Source organism: Echiichthys vipera (assembly GCF_963691815.1).
Source record: "Echiichthys vipera genome assembly, chromosome: 11".
Lineage (NCBI taxonomy): Eukaryota > Metazoa > Chordata > Actinopteri > Perciformes > Trachinidae > Echiichthys > Echiichthys vipera.
This window is the reverse complement of record NC_139836.1, coordinates 4956529-4980635: the sequence shown is the minus strand read 5'-3', so window position 1 is coordinate 4980635 and position 24107 is coordinate 4956529. Positions and strand designations below refer to the sequence as shown.

Genomic DNA, 24107 nt, shown 5'->3' with positions numbered 1-24107 from the left:
ATTTAATAGGACATTTAAAGTCAAAAAATTGAGTTTGGGCACAAAACTGCTGCCGTGGTTCAGTTTTGAGGCTTGAGTTGGGTTTAGACAGTGGGTTCCTGCAGGGTCGGGCCTGATATTAGACCTGACATGTTTATTATTGGTGTTTGCATCGAGAACACATCACATGGCCGATGTTAGCCGACAGACGGGGACGGTTAGGGTTTGGCATGGAAACCACTCGGTTAGGAATAGATCAGAGGCCGTGGTTTGGTTTAGTGCGTCCATCCTCATAAACAGGATTAGACCTGAACACCGCGGTTCAGTTGCTCATTTTTAAACTTTGCAACGTCATCCTTTGGGCCGGACTGGACCCTTCGGCAGGCCGGTTCAGGCCCGCGGGCCGTATATTTGACACCCCCGCCTTAAAACAGTAATGGAGACGGATCTAAAAATGGAAACCTACCGGCACGCTAACTTATCTAACATCCGTGAACTGGACCACCGTGAAGAAAAGATCCAGATCCCTTTTAAACTCTGTTCCTCTCTCAGGAAATAAAGAATCAATCAAAAATCCACAAAAAGTTTTAAAAACAAGTAAAAATCTCTTTAATTTTACAAGCAACTTGAAATCGTAGAGACTGCGACGGCACCAAGACGAGTGACATCGCCCGAACATTTCGCACGAGCAAAGATTAGAAGCACAAGAGACGACGTTGTTTTAAAAGAATACGTTAAAAGCAGTTTTTAGTTCTGACAGCGGAGCGGCAGCCGGGACTTCTGAGGCGTGGAGGCGTCGTTGTCTGTCGCTTTGGACCTGGCGGCCATCTTTGTTTCCTTCTTCCCGCCCTTCTTCTGCTGGAAAAGGAAAAATGATGTTTGTATTAAGATTATGTGCCGACGCCCGGTGCTGCAGACGTTTATTCTCCCTTTAATTAGAGTAAAAAGTGTTGTTTCTTTGCTGCTCACCTTGAAGAAGGGAACGCGTTTGCTCTGGTTGAAGACGAGGTTCTCGTCGATGAAGGACGACTCCGTGGCCACGCTTTCATTACACGTGTTCAGCTCGTCCTCCAGAGAGTCCTGGACACGGGGAAGAGGAAGAGGAGCGAGGGGTGAACATGATAATAAAGCAGAGATCTGAATTAACTAATAAATACATAAAGGTCAGGAAATTAACAAATATGGTTAGAAAATAAATCCTGAAATACTAAAATAAATGTAAATGATTTAATACAAGTCACTAAATAAATACATAAGTTTTTATGAATATGGTTAAAAAAATAAAGCCTCAAATACATAAATTAGGCAATAAATACATAAATAAATGTAAATGATTCAGTATAGGTCAATAATTAAAAAGGTTTTAACTTTTTTAAGTTATTTTTTTAATAATTAAGTGGAATTATTAAATAAAATAATTATTATAAAATATAAAATAAAGTCACCTGAAATAAATAATTTAATAATAATAATAAATAATTTATGCCTTTTTTAAATTAATTAATGCTCAGTTTTTATGGAATACCATTTAATAATAAAAATTAAATAAATTAAACATAAATCCGCCATCAAACTGAGCTGAAAGAATAGTTACAATGTGTAAATAAATGTAAATGAAAATAGCAATAATTAAAATAATAATAAAATAATAATAATAATAATAGCAACAATGTTAAAGTGTATGAAAATGTGCTGAATAATTGGATTAATCCGTATTATGAGTTCATGCAAACCAGATTAAATGAAAACATGTGAGGTTATGAAGTATTAAATAAAGTTATGTGAACAGGAATCATCCTTGGTCCGCCCGTGCTGAGGCGTTCATCAGTAACGGACACGAACAATGGGCAGAGGAGAAACAGAGTGCACGTACGGGATCCACCCGGCTGTGTTTGTCCTCCTCCTCTTCCTCCTGCTCCTCCTCCTCCTCCTCGGCGGCCTGCAGCTCCTCCTGCTGCCTCCTCAGGCTCTCCAGCAGCTCGCTGCGCCTCCGGGACCTCTGCAGCTGCCGGGGATACGCAAACTCCCGACGCTGAGGGGTCGCACCTGAAGGCAACAAGAAGAGACCGCGTTTAGAAAACTGGGATTAGGATTCACGTCACGCGGTACGTTCACGTTCACTCCGGCCGGCGCGGTACATTCACGTTACGTTAGATTTCAGGGAAACCTAAAACCTGCGGAGACAACCTGGTGACATCACTTACCGGTGGGAACGTCCTGCTGCAGCTCCTCCTGCAGGAAGCCGTGGACCAGCTGCTGACTCGTCTCCACGTGGTCCCGGAGCTCAGCCTGCTGTTGGTCCAGGACGGTCCGGTCCAGGGAGGTCTGGTTCTGCACAGCCTCCAGAGACCGCTTCACCTCCTCCTGACGAGCGCACAGCTCCTCCTCGGTCGCCCGGAGCTGTTCAGACAGGCGCGTCTCCACGCTCTGAAAGGAAAGAGGAAGGATTCGAGGAGCGAGTTAGGACCCGTTTCATCTCCTTCTGTTACAGTGGAACCTCAAACTTCAGTTTAATGAGGTCCAAAGATCTGCAGGTGAAACCGAACCTTAAGTTCACACGGTTTAAAACAACAGGAGGAACAACTTAGACCTTTAAAATGTGGATTATTAACACTCACTTTGTTTGGATTGGACTTCCAAACACATTAATAAAAAGGTTGCTAGAGAAGAACATAAAAACACACCTATGTTAAAGAGATAAAACCCTTAAAAACAGGGTTCAGACCTTTTCTGAGGTCAAATTCAGGCACTTTCAGGTCCATTTTCGAGCATTTCCAGCACCTCACAGCTGTGGTCAATTACATATCTCTAAAAATACACTGACCACTATTAATTCCCTTTTTTTGTTTGATTAAAATCACATTAAAAGAGATGGTAATATGTTATAAACACTATAAATGTTTCTCTATATCAGAAGGATTAGAAATTAAATTATATTTCTATTCTAAAGCCGTTTGTTATGAAAGAAATCTACTTCAAATTTAAGCATTTTCAAGGATTTCCAGGACCCGTACGAACAAAAAACATATCTATGGAATGACATTTAAGTAGAAATAAATAAATATGGCTATTAAATAAATCCTGAAATATCTACATGAGGCAATAAATATCTAAATAAATGAAAATATAAATAAAAACAAGTTAATAAATACATTTTTATCATCATTTTCTGACATTTTTGCATGAAAAATAAGTAAATAAATGATCAAAGCAGTTGGAGATTACAGTTCTACTCATTTATAGATTAATTTAAACACGTTGACTCGTTTATTTACTTCAGGGTTTATTTATTTTAAATGATAATCCATGTTAAAAGTGCTGCAAATGGAAAACGGTCGATCACCAGTAAGATTTAAATGTGTTCACTTGAAGCAGTACTCCGTGGAAGATCTCATGTTGCTTATTATTAACAAATCAAATGAAATTAAAAAGGCACAAACATGCGGAGGCGAGGGGTTTTTACCTGACGGAGGGTCTGAGCTTCACTGGAAGTCTTCCCCATCAGGGTGAGGTGTTCCTGGGCTTGAGTCTCTGCGTGCTCCCTGACTCTGGAGCTCCACTGGAGGTCACGCTGGACCAGACCTGCAGCCAGGAAACGACAGCATCAGAAACAACGCACCCCGACTGTACCGGAGGAGCGGGTTTATGCTTTAAAACGATGAGTTACGCACCGGACACGGAGCTGTGGAGGTGCGAGCAGCAGCCCGTCATCTCCTCTAACGCCTGCTGGCTCTCATCGGCGTTCAGACGCAGAGAGGAGGCGAGAGAGGAGGAGGTGGAGGAGAGGAGGTCCGCCCGGGCCTGGGTCTGACGCTCTACTGAACTGCAACCGCTGCACGCCGGGAGACAACGGGGACACAACGGCACGTGTTAGCGGCTGATACCTGAACTTAAACTCTGTTACGGACGTGTGATTGTAGTGAAAACGGGAGCGAGGCCTGTCGCTAACCTGCTGATGTTTTCCTGGAGGGTCTGCAGAGGTTTCCGCAGAGCTTTGGAGGCAGAGCGCAGGTCCGTGTAGTCCTTCTGGGCCTCCATGGTCAGCAGGCTGAGCTGGTCCTGAAGGAACTGCATCGTCTGCTTCATACCCTGAGAGCAGGAAGAACAGTCATGATGTTAATTTCACAACTGACTGACGTAAAAGCCTTTCATCAACCTCAGTATTTGGGGCGTTACCGTTGAAAGGACTACAGATCTAAACACCTTAACGCGGCCGAACGGGTCGAGTCGTAATCGAACTTAGCATCTGCGTGGCGTCTCTGGGACCAGCTCTTACCGTCTGCTGTCTGTCCTGCGCCTGTCTGATCTCGTCCTCCAGTCTGTCGTGTTCGGCCTGCAGCGAGCTCAGGCCCTGCGCGGCTTCCTCCCGCATCCCGGCCAGCTCCCGAACCAAGCCGCTGAAGAACACACCGGTCTCCTTCATCGCTTCCACCTGAGACGGGGGAAAAAGATAAAGCAGTTTATTATGCGTTTGTAAAAGGGCTGAAATCACAGTCACAGCACAAACGGATCACAGATGGTATCGGTATAAACGCAGTGTGGACTCGCCTTGTCGGCCAGGGCTCGCTGCGTCTCCACGGTGGCTCTCAGAGTGTCGCTGAGCTCCTTCACAGCGGACAGACCCATCAGAGTCCGGACCACCAGCACCTCCTCCATGTCCTGTCGATGCTCTTCCTGCACACGACCAAAGAAAGCAGAGAAAAAGGGTTTTTTGAGTCCCACAATGACCCAAGTGTTGTTTAAAAGCGTCTCCCACCCTGATAAGAAGAAAAGTCTGAGGACAAGTGAACTGTAATTTATATATTTGGTCGTTTTAATCCCCAAAGAAGCCCTCATCTCATCGTGTGCATGGAGCAGTGTTGTTGTGCTCACCAGCAGCTGCAGCACGCTCTCCTTGTCCTGCAGACACAGCGTTTCCTGTTTCTGCACGCTGTCCCGACAGCGAGCCACGCCCTCGGCCACCAGCTGCCCGACTCCCCCCACGAAGGACTCCACGGTGCTCAGAGCTCCTTTCAACGCCGCCTCGTTCACCACGAGAACGTCGCCTGTGCAGGAAGAGCAGAGACGGACTGGATTATTCACCCATGAATGAAATTAAAATCTAATTTGAAAAAAAATAATCTGTGAATAAAAGTGAAATTCCGGCGCAAATTCATCCCGGGGTCTTTTTCGGCACTTACACTCAATAAGCATTGAGGCAGTTCTTTCTCGTATGAACTATTAACGGCGCAATCCCAGAGAGTCGCTAACAGCCGGACATGGCTAACAGTGATTAGCTCGGGGCAGCACGGTGAAGGCATTCAAAGGTCTTTTTTAACCACTAATGCTGCTGAAAATAACAGCAAACCTCTGCAGCAGCATGAGAAGAGTCCCTACACACACAACAAAGCACCAATGGGCTCCTTCCTTTGGGATGGACTTTGGTAATCCACTGTAATGGACTTTACTATGAGAGGAGCTGGTACAGGGGCCAGTAGGTAAGTCTTTAAAACACTCTTTTAATAAACTCTGGATGTTTTTGCGCTAGAATTACACTTGGTGAGTAATCCATCAGTCCAACATATAAACATAACATAACGCCCTTTCAAAATAAGATTTCCGGGTCCAAGCCTCGTATTTCTCCAATGCAGCAGTGCTGTGTTCCCCGCTGTTTGAACAGATCTGGGTTTTTAAAAAAACAACGTAATTGTCATTTTACCTCTTTCTTATCGATGAAAAAAGACGTCTAAATGATGAAAGAGGTGATCATAATTGTTCACATGTTGAGGCATCGTTATGTTTTGTTTCAACGGAGCGTTTGGACCCGGAAATCGTATTTTGAAAGGGTGTTACGTCGGACTGGACAGCCGGGTAACTGTGCCTCCAGCACACGTTTCTTACCTATGGCCTGAGAGTAGCTGCTCAGCATGTCGTGGTGTTTGGCTCCGTGCTGTTGAACGCAGCGCTGCATGTTGCCGAGCGCTCCCTCCATCCGCTCAGAAAAGCTCTGCTGCATCTGACTGTTGTGCTGCTCCACCTGCAAGTTCAAGAGCGTCCGTTAGTCCTGATGACACTAATGCAAAGTCACAAAGACACATTGTCCTTCATGCAGGTCTATGAATATTAAATCAGATCTGTTTAGTCTCAACATTCATCAAACAGGGTTCCTACACAATATTAAACATCTGAAAATCAATTGTTAGATGCTTACTTGTTTAAAAAAAAAAAAAAAAAAGGTTTTAAAATCCAGCTTAATAAAATAGAATTACTTTAATGATCCCAGACTGGGAAATTATTTTGTAACACCAGTAGTAGTATGTACAAGTATGAATGGATGCTTTTGCCGATGCGTACAGCATAAACTTGCCGCCTCCGTCATGTTGGAGATGTTGAAGACTTCAAGCGTAGTTTGCATCTTTATTTTCCCATTTTGTGTCATTTATCCTTCATCAACCATCTTTTATATTTCTCTTCCTGAAGCCAGCCTTCGGAAAAATTCTATCGTCCCAGACACTCTCTCTCTACTGACAACAGGTGGCCGGCTCGACGACACGTGAATGAGAATCGCAGTCACACAACGAACGGTAACCATGGACACCATTCTACAGGAGCTTGATTAGTGTCACATCTTCTACAGGTCGACTACGATGCGGTAGTACGCTTGTTTAGATTTGTATAAATTTAATTTTAGAAAGTGAGAGAATTGTCTGGAAACAACACAAACTCTTTTCCCTTTTTCCAAACTGATCCAAACCTGGAAATGACCCACACTGCGTAGGAACCCTGATAAATAAAACAAATAAAACACGAGGAGTCCTGTAAAGCCACGAGGCTCCAAAACTCAAACTCCTCAGGAGCTCAGAGGAGCTTTTTCCGCGTCATGTCGAAAGATAAATGGTTTTATTTAGCTGACGAAAAGGGGAACTCTGACTCAGTGAGTATGAAATAAACACAACATTTGGAGATGCATTGTTGACACTGGACAGAGAGTGTGTGACCTTTGTCTTCCTGTCCAGCTTGGCGTGCAGCCCCGACACGTCCCCGGTGCTGGCGTCCACCGTGCTCAGCAGCTGAAAAGGACGACACACGAGAGAGAGAACAGATTAATGGCACTGATTGCACTGACACAGCTGAGCGCAACGCAAGATAAAAACTAAAGAAATCTGGAGGAAAAAAAGGAAGTTTGGTCAAAAACGGCTTAAAGGCAGGAAGTTACACACAGGACGGTGCGTTACAAGAACAAGAGACATTAATAATAACCTGGAAAGTACATCGTGATGAGAGGGGAGAGAAAGAGGAAGAGAAATAGAGAAGCTAAATGAAACCAGAGCTAATAAAGCGACAGATCATTGAAACGCTTTCAAACGCAGTGTACATATGAAAAGTGCTGTGTCAGCACCGGCGGGGCTCGTCTGTACCTGTCCCGCCGTGTTGTACAGCGTCTCCTGCGCTGAAATGAGCTCGGAGCAGACGAACTCCTCCTCGCTCAGCCTCTCTTTGGTCTGCTGCAGGTCTCGGCTCGTCTCCTCCAGCCTGACATCGACACGGACACGCGTTCTTTACAGCCGTCTCAATCAAAATGTGTGTGAGAGGTGTGTGTTTTTGGGCCTTAACGATCCCTCACCTGTGCTGCTTCTCGTCCAGGTCCACGGTGCACTGGTCCAGTCGGGTTTTACTGTCCGCAAACAGCTCGTTCACCTGCGGAGAGGAAAACAGGTGGACGCGGTTACGAGAAATACACGATGGAGAGCAAAAAAACACAGTTCATCGGGTGTTTTCTCGCCTCGTGCAGCTTTGAATGAAGTCTGAAAGACAACGTTTGAGGCTGGAGTCGACGTTTAAACCGTTCTTCTGCACTTTAACTGTGACAGTGTCGTGATTACGGACGACAGAGTTCAGACATTCATCCGGTGAATCGTTCGGGGAATAACGGAGAGAAAGACGCAAAGGAAGAAACCGACAATAGCAGAAGTAAATGTGTGTGAATGTGCCGTGTTACATTTAGAAATAAAACCCATCGGGTTCTTTTTCGTGGTCATTTCGGCGTCCATGTTTTAAACGTCTAGAGATGCTGACTGGTAAGAAAACAAGGAGACATTTAACTCTTAGTGCCGTTTAATAAACCAGAACATATTACAGTCCTCTTCTCTTTCCATTATTAGTTTTTTTTATGTGGTTTCAAACTAGAACACCTCCGGGAAAGGGACCAAACATATTTCAGGGTTCATACAACTTTTCCTGAGGTCAAATTCAAGCACTTTCAAGTTCAATTTTCAAGCTTTTCACATTTAAAGGGACGGTATTATGCTTTAAACAACTAAAATTGTGTTTTGTAAAACCAGGATGAGGCACTTAATAACATTTATATTCTTAAGTGAAAGAAATGCGGATACAACTTCAAGCGTTTTCAAGGATTTCAAGCACCCGTACAAACCCTGATATTTACAACTGCGCCTCATTTCCTCTGACCAAAAAAGGGCATGTATTTGACGTTGGGGGGAGGGGCGTACGTCCATCTGGCTGACGTTTACCTCCGAGGAGAAGTGAGGGCCAGAGGCTAGCTGTCACTCAAGAGGCCACGCGCCTAATTATTCATAAACTTTAACCTCCAATAAAATAAAAACTAGCCCCTCCCCCTCAATGTTGTCATGGAGATATGAGCTAAACACACAGACTAGAATGTTCTTTTGTCCTTAAACAGGTTTAATGATGCTGTGTAAACGGCCTGTTTAACAAGGGGCTCAATGAGAAACTGCTCTGTTATGAAACCTGCCCCTAGTGGACACTCAGAGAACTGACGCTGACGGAGCTTCCTGATTGGATCAACCAGGAAGTCTCTGTGGGCGGGGCTTGATGTGAACGCACTGTGAGGCTCACGTACCTTCTTGATCTCCTCCTCCATGGCGGCGATCTTGTCGGTGTATTCGACCGAGTGCTCCTCCTGAGAGGTGATCCGACTCATCATCGTCCTGAAACACACACACACACACACACACACACACACACACACGACCGTCAGCTCATATCTGTCAGACACACACTGCGTGCAGCATCTCTAAAGCTTTACATGCATCTTATTAAATACTTTTAAATATCTCGTTTTGTCCACAACTCAAAGTAGATCTAGTAGTTTGCATTTTTAAATGTGCTTTATAATAAAAACTGTACTGATAAACAAGAGACAGCTGAAAGTGTTTCCTTTGTGTTTAAAGAATAACAGATAATCAGGGTTCTTGCACCTTTTTGGGGTCAAATTCAAACACTTTTAAAGGTCCATTTTCAAGCTTTTCCAGCTCCTCACAGCTGTGGTAAATTACATATTTCTACGAATACATTGAAAATTATTATTTCACCTTTTCTTGTTTAATTAAAATTACGTTAAATGACACTTATGTAGGTATTATGCTAAAAACAACTAAAATTGTTCCGTAATAACAGAAGGATAAGAAATTAAATCATATCTCTTTTCTAAAGCCATTTCTTGTGAATGAAATGGTGATAAAATTACAAGCGTTTAAGTAATTTATCCAAACTTCAAGCGTTTTAAAAGATTTAAAGCACCTGAACGAACCCTGTATTATTATTATTATTATTATTATTATCATCATTTAATAATCTCTTAATGAATCCTCAGAAAATAAAAGACGGTGCAGGAATTTATCAGCAAAAGTGAAAAAAAAAAAACCAAATTATTTCGTAACAACAGACAAATACATTTTTTAAAATTATATCTATTCTAAAGCTATTTGTTGTGAATGAAATGTTGACACAATTTCAAGCGTTTTCAAGTAATTGATCCAAAATTCAAGTGTTTTCAAAGACTTCAAGCACCCGTTCGAACCCTGGACAGTGAAAATAAACCTCCAGTTGCAGCTTTTTACTCTCAGGTTCTGACACGTTTGAGTTCCTAAGAGAAAAGCAGACGCCCGGCGAGACAAGTAAAACGTTACGTCATAATCCCAGCGCTCCCGTGCGACCTACTCGTAGTTCTCTGCAGACAGATAAACCCCGTTCTTGTCTCGAGTGGCGGTCAGGTCGCGCTTCAGACGCTCGATCTCCTCGGTGTATTCCTGAGGGGGCAGAAGTCTCATTATAGAAGGTTCTGCTCAAAGAGAGGAACTCAGAGACACTTCCTGTGGCGCGGCGTGACCTCAGACTCTTTCTACCTTGATGAGCGTCCTCTTGGTGAGTTTCTGGTTGACTTCGGGTTTGTTCATGATGTTCTTGGCTCTGCTGGCGTACTCCAGCGTGCTCAGGGTCTCCTGCACAGACACAAAGGACGGCGTGAGCTGGATCAGGGGGAGAAAAGGTGAATTTGAAACGAGGACAGACGTGCTCTCGGGGAAACGGGACGCACCTCCAGGTTGCTGGAGGACGGAGACACGGTGGCGATGATGGAGGTCCTCGTTCGTCCTCCCAGAGAGTCCTGCAGGATCCGGGTCAACTTGGACTCTCTGAGGGGAGACGGAGGTCGTGCACACGTTACAAAATAAACTCAAAGACTTCTGCGGCACTTTTTCAAGCACCTTTCTTTTTAATGTCAAAGGCTTCAACCAAAGCAAACAATTAAATTAATTAAACCCAATTAAACTTCAACCAAAGCAAATAATTCATTTTCTATGTAGAAATAATTCATTTTTGTTATATATAAATAATGTTTTAATGCATTTATTTATTGTTTTTAATTTGTTTAATCATTATTATTTTGTATACATTTAAATTAAATACATTAAACTCAATTAAACTTCAAACAAAGCAAATACATTTTCCATGGATAAATAATATTTTTTGTTATACATAACATATTATATATAAATATTTCAAATAAATAGTGTTATACATTTAGTTATTCTTTTTAATTTGTTTAATCATTATTATTTTGTATCCATTTAAATGTCTGTAGTTGTTAAATGTGGTAAATAATAAAGAAATAATTGAAAACATTTTCAAATATATATTTTTTATTAAAACAAGAGCAGCCAATTTTTAAAAAATATATATTTATTATTAATGTTTTTAATGCATTTGTTCTTTTTAATTTGTTTATTATTATTTTTATTTTGTATCAGTTTAAGTGTCTGAAATTGTTTGTGTTAAATAATAAAGAAATAATTGGAAATCATTAATTTTCTATGTATAAATAATTATTTTGTCATATATAAATATTATAAAGATTTTTAATGCATCTATTTAATTTGTTAATAATTATGTTGTTATTGTTTATAATGGTAAATAATAAAGAAATATTTGGAAACTTCAACCAAAGAAAATAATTCATAAGTCAATTTAAAAAAGAAAAATATTTATTAATAATTTTTTTAATGTATTTGTTCTTTCTAATTTGTTTATTATTATTATTATTATTATTTTGGACCCATTTAAATCTGGTAAAAAATAAGAGATAATTAAAAATAAAGATTAAAAAAATTCAATAAAAAGATATTTTTCAACACACTGAATCGTAACTTTCCCCCCAGAGCTTCTCTTGTGTTCATATTAGCAGATATTGGTTCATCTGATCCTGTGATTCACTAAAGAGTCACGCGTCTGCACCTGTACGGGACGTGCGGCCTCTTCTCCACCAGCGCGGTGATCACGCGGCCCAGCGTCAGCAGAGACTGGTTGATGTTTCCCGCCTCGCGAGCTCGTTTGTCCACGGCACCGGAGCGCCCGATGTTCTCACTGCCGGCGAGATCCACCTGGAGACACAGAGAGATAACAATAAACACATTATCCACAGATGATTAGGACTTTATAATTACAGTTAGAAGTTTTACAGATTACAGATGTGAGTAATATTTTGCCAAACAAATTAAAACACTGGTTTCCAGGATGATGAACTAAAGAGGTTAAATATTTAAATAAATAACAGAAAGAAATATGTATTAATAATAAAGGTTTTGCTTCAGACACAGTTCGTATAACACGAGGGGGACCACAAGGATCTATTTTAGGACCCTCATTTCTTATTCACGTTTGCAATTGTTCATTAGTTTGTAAAGTTTATTTGCTGTGTTTGAGACACCAAGATTATTTTATCACATAACGACTCACATTGCTTTTCTGTTTGTTTGTTTATCATCATGTTTCTTTGCTAAACGCCGTTATGATCCAATGATTTGTGTGCGTTTTTGTTTATTCAAATTTATTTGCATAAATTCAGGAAGTGACGACACACGTCCTGTTTAAGACCCTTGTTGAGAAACAGGGGCGGGGGTAAACATAAGAGTTCTTCTTCTCCTTTTCAGGCACAAACTGCATCAAATGTTGTTTTCTGTGCAAATGCTGTTGTAATGAATGAAAAATCAAAAACAATGACCCTAAAAATCTTGATACGGGCGTCTTTTATATTCCGCTTTTTCTCTTTATATTTCCCAATGAATCTTTTCTTTTATTAAATCCTCTTTATACATCAACATGTATTCTTTTGTATGGCGTTCCTACGACATTGTTTTATTTTCATCTAATTAATTTGATTTCTATTTCGATCTCTGAGCAGTTTAAGCACTTTTCAAGCTTTTCCAGCACCTTACAGCTTTGGTAAACTCCATATGCCCATAAGCCCAGTGTTAGAACAAATGCAAAAATGCATTGTGTTTCTGTTGTTGGAGTGAATGTTTGGATGATTTGGCCGTAGATTTAAGACTGCAGAACATTAATTTACTTTAAAACTGTTCTCAAGGGGAACATTATTCAAACATATGTTGATTGTGTTTCGCTGACAGCAGCAATAAATTAATTATTAGACATTTTCTTTTTGACCTGTGTGTAGCTGCGACCTCAGTTTATGTAATTTAAAGGGTCGGCGTTATGAGCTTTAGCTTCTGCCTATTCCCTTTTTTCAGACCTTATACATTTATTTTTTTGTGTTTGTTACGAAATGTCTTTGGTCTGAAATGTCTGAAAATAAACTGAACTGATATGTAATATAAATGTAAAATACACACATTAAAAATGATTATTTCACTCTTTTTTTAAAGAAATCACATTAAAATAGATGTTATTATTGTATAGGAATCTAAAAATGTGTTTCATAACTCCAGAAGGATAGGAAATTAAAAATATATCATTTCTATTCTATAACATTTGTTGCGAAGGAAACGCAGAGTTAACTTCTCAAGTAGTAGTTGAAGTATTTTCAAGAACTTTATATAAAAATTCAAGCATTTTCAAGGATTTCCAGCCCCTGAACGAACGCTGCATATAAATACACTGATCACAGCAATAGTCTGCTTTTATTCACTCGTGTTGGAACAAGGTGGTGACTGCGGTCTGCATTTTACTCTGGGCTCATTTCATAAATAGAAATACACTTTATGCATAAAGAAAAAGAAGCTAGTCCCCAGTTGTAAGAGGTTAAACGCTCATGTGTATCATGAAGATTTATTACCAGGTTGAGTTTGCCGATCTTCACCAGCTCCTCTCCATCCAGAGTGATCTCCTTCATGTGGATGGTGACCGAGAACACAGAGTGGGAGCGGCTGCGCGGAGAAAAGAGAGCAAAAAGAAGAAAAATCAAGCAAAATGTGGTAAATATCGGTGTTAGCTTGTTGCTCAGAAACCATCTGGAAGCGCGCGACGCAGCTCCGGCTCGGCGAGTACCTGGAGTAGGCGTTCATGAGCGTGGAGGCCGTCCTCCTCTTGGCCGATCCCCTCTCCAGGATCTGATAGACTTCGTCTTTGTTGTGGACCATCACCTCCTCCAGACCTTTCACCACCACGCCGCGCTGCACCAGGGGACAGAAGAGAGGAGTCAGAAGAGAGGAGTCAGAGGTCACAGAAGAACCAAACGGATCGAACATGAAGATTATAAACTACTTGAAAGTCCCGTCTAAATAAGGAATGGTAAGAAACAGAGCTGCTACATATGAATAAAGGTCATAGTTGTTTGTGAATGCTTATAAAAATCTACGTAAAAGATCCTCCTTGCTTTTTTTTTTTTAAGGAGATTCCCGGGAAGCCAAATAAAGTTCATGGACCAGGGTTTGTCCACACGATCGAAAAACGACTTTCTTTTTCCTTTGTCGTTCTTAAAAAGTTTCCCGTCCAGAAAGCCTCGGGAAAAAAACGCTGTCGTACCCATGCCAGGCCCTGATGTGGCACTGTAACTGCCACAGAAATACACCAACAACGGAGAAGAAGAGACGGGGAGACGCTGTGGAGAATCCAAACACCGGAGAGTTCCTCTCCAAATCCTCCTCCATCCTAGAGACAAACGTGTCCCTGGTTCTGGTCTTAGTGGAGACTTTGGTGCTGTTCTGGACTCTGATGCACCCATCACTCTGCAGTTGGTGTCCTCACTGAGCAGAGGGGGCTGCTGGGAGCCCCTTCACTCTGCAGTTAGTGTCCTCACTGAGCAGAGGGTGCTGCTGGGAGCCCCTTCACTCTGCAGTTAGTGTCCTCACTGAGCAGAGGGTGCTGCTGGGAGCCCCTTCACTCTGCAGTTAGTGTCCTCACTGAGCAGAGGGTGCTGCTGGGAGCCCCTTCACTCTGCAGTTAGTGTCCTCACTGAGCAGAGGGTGCTGCTGGGAGCCCCTTCAGAGCCTAGAGAGCAGTTTAGCTCCTTATTCAGAGCATCAGGGAAAAGGGAGACATCTGTGCTGGGCCTCATTCAGTCCCATGCATGTGGCTCAGAGTCAAGTTCAGTTAACAGGCTCTGGGTCCGTCTCTGTCCTCTCACGCAGCAGCACTGTTGTTGTTATGTGACGCCGCGGGGTCAGAGGTCAGAGGTGTGGGACGTTTTCAAATCTTCCCACTTTGGGACCCGGTTTCTAAAGATCCCGTTTTCAGACTCCGGTAACGTCGGCCAGAACGATACTAAAGTCTCCGTGTGGACGATCCCTCAGTGTTATGGATTGTTCCCTTAGTTGCATCCATATTCGCTTCAACAAACACCACACCAGGAAGAAGAATCATAACAGCAGGTATTATTTATAGCCACCTTGTTCCGCGGGTCGTCGAAGAGCTGCAGCCGCTCTGTGACGTCCTCGCTGGGGCTGAGCAGGTCGAACAGCTCCTCATTGTAGATCTCCAGCAGCGACACTTTGACGGAGAACTCGGTGCCGTTCTCGGAAAGCTTCTCGAAGATCTGGTGCAGCGTTCTGGGGATGATGCCGGCCAGAGGGTCCTAAAAAACAACAAACAAACAAACAGCTCTGTTACTGTCGGGGGTTTGATTTCGCAAACAAGCTGCAGAAATACAAGTTTATTCACTTTGGTTCCTTACCTCCTCCCAGGTGAACTGCTCGTCTGGACTCCTCTCTCCCTCCATGGTGAACGTCTTCCCTGTTCCCGTCTGACCGTAGCTGCACCGCACCGCAGAGAGACGCCTTTTTATTTATTTCACACACTTTTATTGATGTTAATTTACCGAAGCAAGAGGAAAACTCACGCAAAGACGGTGCAGTTGTATCCCATGATGACTTCATCCAGAATGGGGCAGACGACGCTCCTGTACACATCGATCTGCTTGGCAGCCGGGCCGAACACCTGTGGGAACAAATGTTACGTTTAAGAAAATATAACGGAGGGATTTAACCTCCAGAGGGGCTTTGAAATGAAGTTCTTCCTTTTACGTTGATCATCTGGAATCACAGAATGTTTTCATTCGACCTAAACGTTGATTAAACACGTGTCTGAAGCGCTGAAATGACAGATTATGGTCATTCATGTGACGCAGTTTATTATCATATTAAGATAAAGCAACGTACAGTCAAGACACCATAGCAGATCGTGACCAAACATGTAAAACTAAGAGCACACAGGTAGAAGCTCCCACGTTGACGGAGGAAGCGAAGACGAAAAAGGAAGAGGGACCAAGTGACAGGCGGCTGGACGCACGAGAGTGGCTCTCAGAACGGCTTTGAGTCGTTGGGAGCTTTTGCTTTTTGAACAATTGCCGAAAAAGACCATGGGGTGATTTTGCGCCGGAAAATGAGCCGCCCACGCGTCCAGACCCATCGTTTTAAACGCCACGTCTGTTAAATACGACACGTTGCACGGGTAACAGGGTTTGCTGCTTGTCACGCTTGTGACGCACATAAGACTTGCGCGTCCTCGCTCGCAGCTCCTCTGGCTCGCCTCCTCTCAGGCTGCAGGACGGAGGAGGCGAGGAGAAGAGCCCAACGTGCGTCCGAGTCCACTCACCATGTCAAACGTGTAGGTCTTCCGGGACGCCTTGTCATTCATCCCTCCCGTCTTCACGTTCACCTCCTTCCTGCTGGGATCGCAGTCCATGACCCCGTAGGAGGACTTGCGCTCCATCGTGTTGAAAGGCCTGAAAAAGACGACACAGCAGACGAGACTTCAGAACTAGAAACAAAGGGTTTAGACGGCGTCAAGGGGCGGATTAAAATCTGGAGGATTTAGCAGCATTCAAAGTCTGTCTGCGTCTAAGAGCTGAGATTAAAGCTCGAATCATCTACGTAAAGAATGAAGCCCCAGGTTACGGCTCATGTTTCATCTTTGATTCATTAAAAGATAAATCCAAGATGCTGTGGCAATAATCTGGTGTACAAATAATATAAATAAAAGAGGATTTCAACCGAACTCTTGTTTTTCTGAACCCAAAGAAAGACGGTTTATCCGGGTTCTGCACCTTTTAAAATCAAATTTAAGCCCTTTCCAGGTCCATTTTCATGCTTTTTCAGCACTTTCCAGCAACTGTTTCTACGACTTCATATAGATATTGAAAAGTATATTTTCACCTTTATTTTTCCCATTCAAATCATATTTAAAGGGAAGTTGTTACGCTATAAAAGGACCCAAACTGTTTCATAAACCAGAAGGATAAGAAATTAAATGATATTTATTTTATAAAGCCATTTGTGAAAGAAATGCAGATGCAAGTTTAAGCCTTTTCAAACCTAGAAAACATTTAACATGAAGATTTAAACACCTGAACGAACCCTGAGTTATACGTGAACAAAAACGCGAAAACGGACACAGAATGATTAGTGTCACAATTTCAGGCCTTTACTTTGGAAATGTACTAAAAATAAAAGTTTAAATGGTATTTTTAAAGGAGATAATACAAAGAAATGTGATCATCAGCACAAAACATGGCACGAATACAGCTCTGTGTGTTCGAAGATGCAAAGAGTCGGCAGCAAAACAAGCTTCAAATTGGTCTTTTAGCCGAGTTTGTTTTCATCAGTGTTGTGAGAAGAAATGTCACTTTTCATGGAAAGTGTCGTTACGCTGCAGCGGTGCTACTTGCTCCATTTGTGAACCAAAAAGCTGACATTTAAAGCCTTCACACACATTTTGGGGGATATTTTGAGCTACTTACTAAATGGAAATTTGATTAAAACACCTACGAAATTTCAACAGAAATTTGACCCACAGAAGTAGTTTTTCACTTTCCTGTTTCAAGCTTCAAGATTCAAGAAGCTTTATTTATTTATCCCGAGGGAAATGATGATGAAAGTGCAACGGTTTCAATACAAAGATGGGAAAGGATCAGAGTAACAATAAGCTAACATAAAATAAATCAAAAGAAAGCTAACATCAAATAAATCAAACAATAACTAAGTGTGACAGAGTGCAACAGACATTGAGGTTAAACGCAGGTTTATACAATATACAATAATACGCAGCGTGCAGTTTAGCAGCATACTGAAATGAACTAAGTACAAACTAAATAAGTGATAAGGAGCGATAAGTGATAACAGTGTTAAAGTGTAGCAGCATTTCCTACAGAACTAAGTGACAGTATGGCACAGTGGAGTGTAGCAGCAGTAAGTTACAGTTTCAGTAACAAAGCCAACATACACTGTTAATTAAAACACCTCACACACATTTCAGGAGATTTTTAGTGCTACTTTTCTACTCCCCTACACTTAGATAACAGATTTAATCACTTTTGAAACTGCAGGTGATGTGAGTGATGTGATGTGAGCTGCAACTCAGTTCTTTTAAAAGAGACTGAGGATTTTTCTGTTTTCAGTAAACAAAATCATTTATAAAAACTGCCCTAACTGCACTTTAACTTCATTACATGTCTGGAAAATGATACAGAATTGATTTAATGCTTTCAATGATCTTTAACTGATATTACACAAATGTCATTGGATGTTTTTCCAACACTTTTCTTATACATTTTTATAATTCTAATTGACTTTAACTGTCTTTCCAATTGTGTTTCTTCCCAACGCTTTTAATGTTTGATGTGTTGCAAATTAAATGACCTTGCTGTTGAATTATGCTAAACACATAAACTATCATAACATAACATAACCAAACACACACACACATTAATGTAAACTGGGCCGTTCTGCGGTATGAAAACTTGACCTCTGGTGCATTAAGACGCTTTTATCTTTACAGTGACACAGCAGTGATGCTAATTTACGGCACTTAAACCTCTGTTTTACTGTCACTGTTCATGTCCGTACCTGCATCGGACCACCACCTGGATGTTTCGGCCCTTTTCGTCCCGTTTCAACCCGCTCAGGTTGTGCGAAGTCATGTCTACAGAGAGAGAAGAGTCAGTAACTAAGTAACTTCACACACTTAACAACGTTGAACTGCCACAACAACATGTTAGCATGCTAGCTTAGCTCTTAAACTAGCACCGGAACTTACCGAATCCCGGTTTTTCTTCCTCTCCTGTTACAAAAGTATCCGTTTATTGTTTCCACCTCTAATAACGGTTTAAAAACGATAGTTATCGTCCTCTGCCTCCTCTTGTGACCACGGTGTGACGACAGGAAGCTCCTCTGGCGCACTAAAAACTCAAGACGAGAACCTTTTCAAACAGTACTTTTAAATTTGCCTCAGCCAATCAGAGGAGAGTACCGGCCAAACAAACGACGCCATTGGTCAGAAAGGCTTCGGCGCGGAGCATCACGGGAAGTCACCGTAGTAGAAATGACGTAATGTTTCCAGCAGGTGGCGACAGAGGAAACGGCTGAACATTAAAAAGGTGCGGAGGAAGAAACACGACTTCAGTCTCAGTAAAGAAATACATTTATAAATAATTACAATAATAAATAAATATATGAAAAAATAAATACAATAATAAATAAATAAATACATAAAAAATAAATACAAAAATCAATAAATAAATACATAAAAAATAAATACAAAAATAAATAAAGACATTTATAAATAAATACAAGAATAATTAAGAAATACAATTATAGATAAATACAGGAACAAATCAATAAATACATTTATAAATAAATACAGGAATAAATCAATAAATAAATTTGTTATTAAATACAATAATAAATAAATTATTACATTAATTAATAAATAAATAGAAGAATAAATAAATACAGGAATAAATAAATACAGGAATAAATTAATAAATACATTTATAAATAAATACAATAATAAATAAATTATTACATTAATAAATAAATAAATAGAAGAATAAATAAATACATTTATAAATAAATACAAGAATTAATAAATGAATACAAGCATAAATACATTTATGAATAAATACAAAGAATTAATAAATTAATACATTTATGAATAAATACAAGAATAAATAAATACATTAATAAATAAATACAAGAATAAATAAATAAATACATGTATAAATAAATACAAGAATACATAAGGAATAAAAAATAAATGCATAAATGTATGTATAAATAAATACAGGGATAAATATATAAATGCATGCAAATTAAATAAATATAGTAATGAATACAGAAATAAATGAATAAAATACATTAATAAATAAATAAATGCCATTAATAAATGTATAAATAAATACAAGAATAAATAAATACAAGAATAAATAAATACAAGAATAAATAAACACGGCTATAAATAAAATAAATACATTAGTAAATAAATAAATGTATGAATGAATACTGGTATAAATAAATAATAAATAAATAAATAAATAAATGCATGAATACATGTGTAAATAAACTCAAGATTAAATAAACAAATGCATAAATAAATGTATAAAAAATAGAGGAATAAATGAATAAATGCATGAATAAATAGAAGAATAAAAAAATGAATGTATAAATAAATAAATAGGAGAATCTCTGCTCTACATTCATGTTGATCACGTCATGCAAACAAATAACTGCATGAATTTCTATTTAAATAATGACAATGTAAAATAATATCTATATATAATAATATCTTATAAATGAGACACAAAAGATCCAAACTGTAGAGACGAACGTCGCCTAAAAAGACACATTTCAGTCTCTCTCTCCTCAAAAAACGAAACGTTTAAAATACTGCTTTAAAATCATATTAAAAAATAAATCATTGAAAGAAATAAAGCGAAAATATAAATATTAATATTCTGAATCTGCTGCAGGTTCATGAAGTGACCAGTGGCGAGCAGCAATCCATCTGCTGAGGACCGTCCGCCCACACGGCCCCCTGAGGAGCACGAGGGGGTTGCCCTTTTTGCTCTGTTACACACACACACGTACGCACACACACATTCATTCAGGGACCACTGAGGGTCTTAAAAATGAACATTAACTCCAGTGTCTGGAAGCTAAAATTTGGGGTTATGAACGCTCTTTTGTTAGAATAAGTCGATAAAGTAAGTTAAGTCTATAAAGGTTGTGTTTGTTTTCGTGTGTTAGGGCGCCCTCCCACTGTGCCTCCGTCCCGTGCCCCGTGCTTTAGGGTCCTTGTCCCCCCCTCCAGGCCCGTTTGTACTCACACTACCTGGGCCTCGGAGAATGCTTCTTGCTGCCTATACGTCATCACACCGTAACACGTCACACGCATTGATGACGTCATGGCGATGTGTGGCTTTGTTTCCAGATCTTTCCGTAGACCTCGGAGTTTTTGTGCGTCTTGTCGACTCGACCACTAATACTGCTGAAAATAACAGCAAACCTCTGCAGCAGCATGAGAAGAGTCCCTACACACACAACAAAGCACCAATGGGCTCCTTCCACTGTAATGGACTTTACTATGAGAGGAGCTGGTACAGGGGCCAGTAGGTAAGTCTTTAAAACACTCTTTTAATAAACTCTGGCTTCACTAACTACGCTGTTGCTGCTTCTCTCCCTGATTTCTCTGTTAATAGTTTAAACACGAAACTTTCTCGATGGCTTATTTGATGAATGTAAGTGTCGAAAAAGACGATTTTGCGGCAGAATTAGACTTAAAGGTGCTGAAAAACCTCGAAAATGCACGTGAAGTTTGCTTTAATTTGACATTTGAAAGGTGCAGGAGCCCTAGAATGAAACTGTCTCCACCTCAACAAAACGTCTCCTTATTTAAAGTGTTTAAACGCATCATCGTCATCCTCATCCTCATCGTCATCTCGAACACTTCCAGTCAAAGAAACATCTCTCTGTCACAAACTGCAGTCCTGCAAGAAATGCACTTCATTACCATAACAATTTTAACTGCGAGGGTGGAAGCTAAGTGAGGTGGGAACAATCGTATTGTTTCTCCCCCCCTACACTTTCTCTCTCTCTCTCTCTCTCTCTCTCTCTCTGTCTCTTTGTCATTGGCGGCCCACTCAGACCCCGGGTGATGATGACCCTTTTTCCGGGGGCGAGCCAGAAAACCCAGAGCCGGTAACTCCGCGGTCTCGCCGACAAACGTTTGGGCTCCGTTCACCTCAGGAAGCATCTCTGATCCCCTCTCTCTCTCTTCTCTCTCTCTCGTTCTCCATCAGTCCCTCCATCTCTGCGGAGAGCGAGGAGGAGGCCCGCAGGACGGAGGACAAGGAGGATTTCACCTCTCCGCAGTTTTAACGTGAGTTCCTGTTTCCTCTTGTAACGTGAACGTAGAGTGACTTCAGTGTGACTCTGGGATTTCTGCTCATAAGTAGCTTTATGAAGTGAATTCAGGCCTTTTTAGGAGTTGATTTTCGTTCACATTGGTCGTTCTGTGTCTCCTGATGCTCAACTTTAATCTCTGTGTGTCGCTTTTAAGTTAGTTTGAGAGGAATTAAAGGTGCGATGGAGATAAAAAGGCCTAAATATGTTGAAATAACACATGAAATTCCTTGAAAACCGCTGAAAAATGAGCAGCGTTCACAATTCCAGGCGTTTACTTTCACACAATCCTCAAAGATAAATGTTTAAATAGTGTTTTTAATGCAAATAAATGAAGGAATAATCTTTAATTTAATATAAAATATGTCGTTTATTCAGTTCTGCGTGTGTTTTCTAGGTGAAATAAATCAGTTTGCACCATTTGAAGAAGAAAGGAGTCAAGAAAAAAAGCCTGAAATTCGCTTTTAGCTGGATTTTTTTTATCATTTTACAAGAATAAACGTCACTTTTCACGGCAAACTGAAGATATTTGATTCACTGAGGCGCTGAAACGATTTGTCGATTAATCGTTGAGTTGATCGTCAAGAAATTCTGCAACTTTTTTCAACATTTCAGTGAATTTTTCGAAGCCAAACCGACAAAAAACTGAAGCTCCAGCTGCTTAAATGTGAGGATTCGAGCCAGTAAACTAAATATCTTTAAGTTTTTAGGACAAAACTTCACATTATTCCTATTTTTGACCGATTTAAAGACAAAAGACTGACGGATAAATTAAGTAACTGTTAGCTTAAGTCGTATCCGTGTGCATCAGTGTAAATAGTTTGAATGCGTTTGTGTTGAATCGCAGAATAAATAAATGTTTTAGGAACAAACTTCAGGAGAAAACCGACCTTTAAAGTGTTAAATCGTTCTTTTGTGCTCAGTTCAATGTTCAATTCCTTACAATAACATTTCTTTTTACAACTAAACACTTGAAATGATGAAGGAACTTGTAAATGAAAGGGTAATCTAAATGTAAAATGTAGTTTTTACCTCTTTTCTTAAGGTTTCATTAGAATGATTTGCTACTTTTAACAAAACGAACCAAAACACTGATAACGTGGAAGTTCTTTAGTGGATAATAATAAAAATAAAACAGGTCTGAATTGAAATCAAACTCTATTAAAAAGCTTATTTACAAGAGAAATGATGTGTGTGTGTGTGTGTGTGTGTGTGTGTGTGTGTGTGTGTGTGTGTGTGTGTGTGTGTGTGTGTGTTTGTGTGTGTGTGTGTGTGTGTGTGTGTGTGTGTGTGTGTGTGTGTGTGTGTGTGTGTGTGTGTGTGTGTGTGTGTGTATATGTGTGTGTGTGTGCGATCAGTCTTTTGTGCTGCGTTCAATGTACAATTCCTTAAAACAACATTTATTTTTACAGTTAAATTAAAACTTTACGTGATTATTGAAAACAAGGAAATGAGGAAAAAGTAAAGATCATTTAAGCAAATATGAATTTTGATTTTGCAGATTTTGATTTTTGCTTTGTAAGTGTGTGTGTGTGAGTGTGTGTGAGTGTGTTTGAGTGTGTGTGTGTGTGTGTGTATGTGTGTGTGTATGTGTGAGTGTGTGTCTCTCTGTGTGTGTGTCTGAGTATGTGTGTGTGTGTGTGTGTGTGTGTTTATATGTATATTATGGTTAAATGTATATAAAGTAAGTCAATGATTTCATTTAATTAGATAAAAGTAAATATACTTTTAATCAAATATAAGTTTAAATATAATTAAACATGTTGTTTTTAAACAGAAGTGTGATGTGAGGGTGGGCTCATAAAGTTGCTTCAGCCCCTTTAATCCTTTTTTTGGTTGAAATTGTCAAAATATAATGTCATTTTATTTATTTAACATCTGATGTAGAACAAAAAATAAAATTCATTCATTAATTAATTAATTCATTCATGAAGGCACTTGTAAATGAAAAGGCAGCGCAAACGTAAATACTTTGATTTAATGTAGTTTTTACCTCTTTTCTCACGGTTTCATTACAATTATTTGCTTCTTGTAACAAAACGACCCAAAACACTGATAACGTGGAAGTTCTTTAGTGGATAATAATAAAAAATAAACATGAATTAAAAGTTTAATCAGGTTTGAATTGAAATCAAACTCTTTTAAAAAGCTTATTTACGAGAGATTCAGTCGATGCTAAAAAACAAGAGTGTAGATGCTCCGGACTGAAACCTAAAATAGTTTCCTTTGTTTATTTTAATTAAAAAAGCAATTTATTCTCATTTAGCAGCAGAAAAGCAGCGACGAGAACACTTTAATATCTGTTTATTAATCACAAGTAACAAGTTATCACATGGTTTAACGTCGGTGCGTATTTCACCTGTTTCAGCTTTAATCTTTTTAAATCTTCTGCTTTTTTCTGAGTCTGGTAAAAAAAACAAC

At 40.0% G+C, this 24107-nt stretch overlaps 1 protein-coding gene across 2 annotated transcripts; it reads right to left on the bottom strand.

The window, feature by feature from the left end:
* Window positions 1-636: 636 nt before the first annotated feature.
* On the bottom strand, window positions 637-18664 carry kif11 (kinesin family member 11). 2 transcript variants are annotated; one of them, XM_083922835.1, is made up of 27 exons: window positions 18544-18664; window positions 18354-18429; window positions 16105-16234; window positions 15350-15447; window positions 15185-15263; window positions 14900-15085; window positions 13561-13685; window positions 13349-13439; window positions 11512-11657; window positions 10316-10412; window positions 10125-10220; window positions 9940-10028; window positions 8840-8927; window positions 7583-7656; window positions 7377-7491; window positions 6957-7028; window positions 5860-5995; window positions 4852-5024; window positions 4528-4653; window positions 4256-4411; window positions 3929-4068; window positions 3651-3811; window positions 3443-3561; window positions 2184-2406; window positions 1853-2025; window positions 949-1059; window positions 637-837 (listed from the first exon to the last, which is right to left on the bottom strand). In XM_083922835.1, the coding sequence occupies exons 2-27, from the start codon at window positions 18425-18427 to the stop codon at window positions 727-729; spliced, it is 3189 nt and encodes a 1062-aa protein (XP_083778961.1). In that variant the 5' UTR covers window positions 18428-18429; window positions 18544-18664; the 3' UTR covers window positions 637-726. The 2 variants fall into 2 exon arrangements, with proteins under 2 accessions (XP_083778961.1, XP_083778962.1); XM_083922836.1 differs by having other exon boundaries at window positions 637-834.
* Window positions 18665-24107: the final 5443 nt, after the last annotated feature.

Coding starts and splice junctions, on each gene's coding strand:
- kif11 (XM_083922835.1), bottom strand. CDS start 18,427: ATGACTTCGCACAACCTGAGCGGGTTGAAACGGGACGAAAAGGGCCGA. Junction 4,069..4,255: donor CGCAGGACAGACAGCAGACG/GTAAGAGCTGGT, acceptor TCCTGCTCTCAG/GGTATGAAGCAGACGATGCA. Junction 3,812..3,928: donor CTCCAGGAAAACATCAGCAG/GTTAGCGACAGG, acceptor CCCGGCGTGCAG/CGGTTGCAGTTCAGTAGAGC.